Below are 4,854 nucleotides of genomic sequence, written 5' to 3'. Positions count from 1 at the left end.
TGTGTGTGTCTTCTAACATTCTACATGGCATTTGTTTATCACATCTGACATACTAGTTTGTTATATGAAGTGGATCAGTTCTCATGCTAGTGAATGAAGCGAGTGTAGGTTTGGAGGGTCTCCTTGCCGGATTTGGCCCACATCTCAGAGCAGCATGGACGGGGCATAGCTTCATTTCCTTGGCTTCCAGCCTTCTTTCCTGGTGTATGTGGCGAGCTAAGGTAGTCTTATATAACTTAGAAAACGGTCGAAGTCATCTATGATCAATGTAAATGCAATTGATGCACGTTGCAAACCAACAGCAACACGAGCGTAGCTTAACACGTCTCAGTCGCTGCAGTTTAATGGAAAGACTGGCCAGATATAACTTAACTACATTCCTTTTTTTTCTTTTTCCAATTTACCAACAAACTCTAAGTGCATTCTGAAAAAGATAATTAACGACTCTATGCGGTTCAAATCGTATGAGCTACCTAAAAAAATATCATTTAATTAATTATGATAATTTTCTTTTCTAAATATTTGATATATTATGCTGGATTATGTGTTGGTTATAACCTGCCGATCTTACGATGTACTGAACTGCGAAGCAAGTGACTGAACCATGTCTAGAGATATATGGCCACTGGCGCAGCTCATCATTCTTTACACATGCCCAATATGCCACAAGACATGGTTGACATGACCTACATGGAGAAGGAACGGCATCCCACAATCACCTCTCTAATCATTGACTTCTTTTCATCCTGCAAACACTTTTTTCCATGATCATCATCAAAAGCATGCCCTGGTGATGCAATTGTATGCCCTCTCTTCAGGTTAAATTGCAGGCATTTCAATTTCTTCGGTTTTCCATTTATATGAATCAAATGATAGGAGACAAAACTTAAAGAACAAGAAAGGAGCAGAATAAGTAATTAAATACAAGAAAAATGTAACTTTGATACCACAATAATTAACTTAGTCTTTTTACTCAAAAAAAGAAAGAGACTCTTACTCTATATCTACAATTACAGTTTTTTTTTTTAATTTAATGATATTCACCTTAAGAAGATTTAAAACTCTCATAAAACTAACGGGACACTGTACAACGACACAGGTTATGATGGATATGGTGTGGTTACTGTCCTTTACTCTGTTCAACAAAAAATAAATAAAACATGAAGAGCGTAAGCTGTGGATACCCACCATAAAAGGAGCAAAAAAAAAAAAAAAAAAAAACAGAAGAAAGAAAGAAAGTAAAAAAGATGATATATACCTACTAATTACAATTTTATCGACAACTGATTTTAAGAGCAAAGAGTAAGTTTGATATTTCCTGACACCATTATAGTCAACTCTATTTCAGTTCGAATTAAAAATTCCATTATTCTATACCGATTACAAGGAGGATCTACCTTCAATGTAGGAGCACATGAGAAGGATTATTACAAGAACAAATATAAGAACATTCATTTAACAATAAATCTGGATTGCCATAGCAACGTCAACATATAAGTGAATCCTACGGGAAAAATAGAGATGTGGAACCAGCTTTCCTCCCTTGCTAGAAAGAGAAAAAGATAAGAACTAGGTAAAGAATAGTTACTATGGGGTTTTTTTCCCTCGAGATTCTGAAAATTGGAGCCCATCCATACCAGTTTCCGTGCAGTAGCTAACCATGCCATGGTTTCTTATTTTGTTGAGGCTGCTCGTAGGAGGAGGAACTCATGCAAGGGTCGAACCCTGCCATATTGAGGATATCCTTGTGGGAAAAGGCTCTCAGACCCAGAAAGTCTCTAGTCAACCCATCAGTTCCACCACCAGCACCGGCACTTCCTCCTTCATTCATTCCATGACTTCTTGCAATGCTTTCCATTGTAATATTGTTCTCTTGCCTCTTGGCTTCCAGCATGACCCCAAAGGATTCCTCAAAAGACCCACCGAATCCAGGAGGTGAGGGGAGGGAATTCATCATCATGTCTTGGAGAAGGGGGGGTGCTGACCCATGTCCGAAACCACCACCACCACCTCCAGCCATCTCTTGGTGTGAAGTCAAGCCAAGTCCAAAGCCGGTACTAGCAGTATTGGCAACAGTAGCATTGGTAGTGAGAGATGCCATCTGACCATGATGTGGAGGTCTGCTCATGGTTGCACCCATCTGAGCCGCCTTCTGTAGCAATGCGGTGGCTGACATGTGAGAAGAGGCAGCAGTCGAGGGCCCTTGGTAAGGAGGAGGAAGAGGTGGAGGATGGGGAGCTTGGTTTTCATGCGAGTACTGCTGTTCTAGTCTTGTGGAGTAGAAAGAGGAAGGGAGGTCTAATTGGTTCAGAGAAACGGGGCCCTGGCCAGCCAACCATGGTGGGATATCTGCTCTCATGCCGAGGTGTTGTTCTCTTTTCAGTGAGAGCTCTTGCAGCCCATGACTGCCTATGATGTTAGTATTGGCCGCCGTGGTTCTCATCAGGTGAGGAAACTGGGCTTGGAGGGCAGTGTGTGGAAGTGGAGGGGGCTCATGGGATGATGTGGGCTGAGAGAATAGCAGCGGGTGGTTGTTAGCTAGAGGGTTTCCCACCATGGCCCTTGCACTCTCCTCTGCCAATGCATCGCAGAAGGCTCTGTGGGTGATGAAGCTATCCCTCCTGCAACAAAGAGAAATAACCCAAGAGAAAAAAACAAACAAAGGACACAGAAAAAGAGCAAGCATCACAAAGGGCAGCCATCATTGAAAAAAGCTCACGTAACTCCAAAAAGAAAACATGGTGTAGAAAAAAGAAGAGAAATGAAAAACAGATCGAAGTGGGAAAAAATATATATTATGCCTCTTGTCTCTGGGTTTCTGAATCCATGGGGATATTTTACTGAACTGTTTCCGTTCAAATTGCTATCCTCATGACCAAAACCCAACAGGAGTGGCAATGACCACCGCAGATAGCCTGCTAGCTGGCACTTTTGGACCTAACTTTAATGCTTGATGGTTTTAATGCAGTGATTGTTCTGATGAAGCTTAATTTCAAGTACTTCTTTTTCAGTGCTACCCATTTGTTTCATATCTAGAGGATTACTATAGTCGAATCTAACTAGTTGGGTAATTAGTTTAGTTCTTTTGCTACCTTGAGAAGAGGGTACCACAGTCGCATCTGTATTCCCTTGTGCCACAGATCTTGGCGTGGGCCTTCCAATCAGACTGAACAGCATACTTCTTGGAGCACTTGTCACACTTCCACTTCTTCTCCCCATGTTTCCTACTGAAGTGTTTCTTGATCCCAGTAAGGTCCCCAAGAGCCCTAGAGGGATCATGGTGCACACATGTCACCTCTGGGCAGATGTACACCTTCTTCTTCACCTCCTTGCTGCTTCTCTGCTTCAGCTTCCATGGGAGGTTATGACCCCTCCTGTGGAGCTGCAGGTTCTGATCCCTCTGAAACCCTTTGTTGCAGATCTCGCACACAAACCTGTTGGTAGCCATCAGGGTCCTGGGGGAGAGTGCTATGACCTCAGCATCTGGGTCTGATATCCAATTCCCCCACCACCCCCAAAGAAAACCCAAGAAAATGAAAATTTCCAGCATAGATTTAGTGATTGGATTAAAACAAAAACATGACAGATAACATTAGTTGGAGATATTTGAGTTAGGTTAACCGTAAGACCTGGGTTTCCTGGGAGATTCCTCTTCTTCTTCACTGGGGCTGGGTTTGGGGAGGCAAAGGACGACTGCTGGTTGGAAGAGACACTGGCTTCCCCAGAGGCTGATGTTAGATTGGACATGTTCTCCTCCGCCAGCTGGTGCTGCTGAATTATGAGCCCTTTCATCATCTCTACTGGTGAGTGGAGAATCCTTAAATAATTTTTGGGTGGAAGGAAAAGGAAAGATAGGCTAGGGCTGGTGAATAGCTCAAGTACTCTAAGGCAGATCTATTTGTCTCCTCTCATCTGATAAAAGGAAACTCTGTGGATTCCAAAGTTCACAAAAAGGAGCATCATCATTTACTGGATCTGACATGCATCTCTAAGGGATATCCCATGTTCCACATAAAATACACATATAATTCATCAAGGTAAAAGAGGGAGAACTCTAGGATGATGATAGTACTATTTCCATATCAGATTTTAAAAAGAGATCTTCAAACCAAAATTCCAGCAAACAAAATTAAACCAAAGAGGGGGAAATTAAGAAGACTTCATGACGCCAGCAAACGGAACTGCACCAAACCCTCCATCAGAGAAAAAGAAACGGAGAACCCATTCCATGACTCAAAAACTCCATATGCTTTCCTACCTCAACGAAGACCACATAAAACTTGCATCAAAGCGTCAACAGATGAACAAATCAAACAAAAACAATTACCCGAAGACCAGAAACCTGAAATCACAACCAGAAGACTGGCTGGGAGGATACAGTAACTGCTGGCCAAAAATTCCAAATAAGATGAACTAAGGAGAGCAAAGCCAAAGAAAAGATGGTAGAGAAAGGAAAGGAATTGAGGGGAATTTTGCCCCAGAGAGAGAGAGAGAGAGAGAGAAAGAGAGGTCTCTGTGGATGAGGGAAGAAAGTAAGTGTGCAACCCTCCACCCATTCAATACTCACATCCTACAGCCTACTCTGACGTCGCACTTTCTGTCTTTTCCTTTGTTCCCTACGCCTATCTAGAAATTCCTTTCCCTCCCCCTTCCTCCTCCTTTCAATAATATAATCTCCTGTATACTGTACAACACTTGATCTCTTTCCCATCATCCTAAATATCTTATATCGGCTGTTATTATTGCCAAGCACGGTACCATTGGAAGAATGATACCGCGAGCGCTCGTACGGTGTGTGTATTGGAGTGCTTGCACATGCAAACATGCAGTGTTCGCACACAGAAAGTGATGCAG

General features: G+C 42.5%; 1 protein-coding gene across 1 annotated transcript; it reads right to left on the bottom strand.

Annotated features, from left to right (window-relative positions):
• Positions 1-1,342: 1,342 nt before the first annotated feature.
• On the bottom strand, positions 1,343-4,610 carry LOC105047987 (protein indeterminate-domain 7). The gene is made up of 3 exons (XM_010927154.4): positions 3,630-4,610; positions 3,093-3,489; positions 1,343-2,621 (listed from the first exon to the last, which is right to left on the bottom strand). Exons 1-3 carry the CDS (start codon positions 3,793-3,795, stop codon positions 1,655-1,657), a joined length of 1,530 nt encoding a protein of 509 aa, XP_010925456.1. The 5' UTR covers positions 3,796-4,610; the 3' UTR covers positions 1,343-1,654.
• Positions 4,611-4,854: the final 244 nt, after the last annotated feature.

The sequence above is a fragment of the Elaeis guineensis genome, chromosome 7, assembly GCF_000442705.2.
Source record: "Elaeis guineensis isolate ETL-2024a chromosome 7, EG11, whole genome shotgun sequence".
Classification (NCBI taxonomy): Eukaryota; Viridiplantae; Streptophyta; class Magnoliopsida; order Arecales; family Arecaceae; genus Elaeis; species Elaeis guineensis.
The sequence above is the reverse complement of the archived record's forward strand: the minus strand, read 5'-3'. Positions and strand labels throughout refer to the sequence as shown.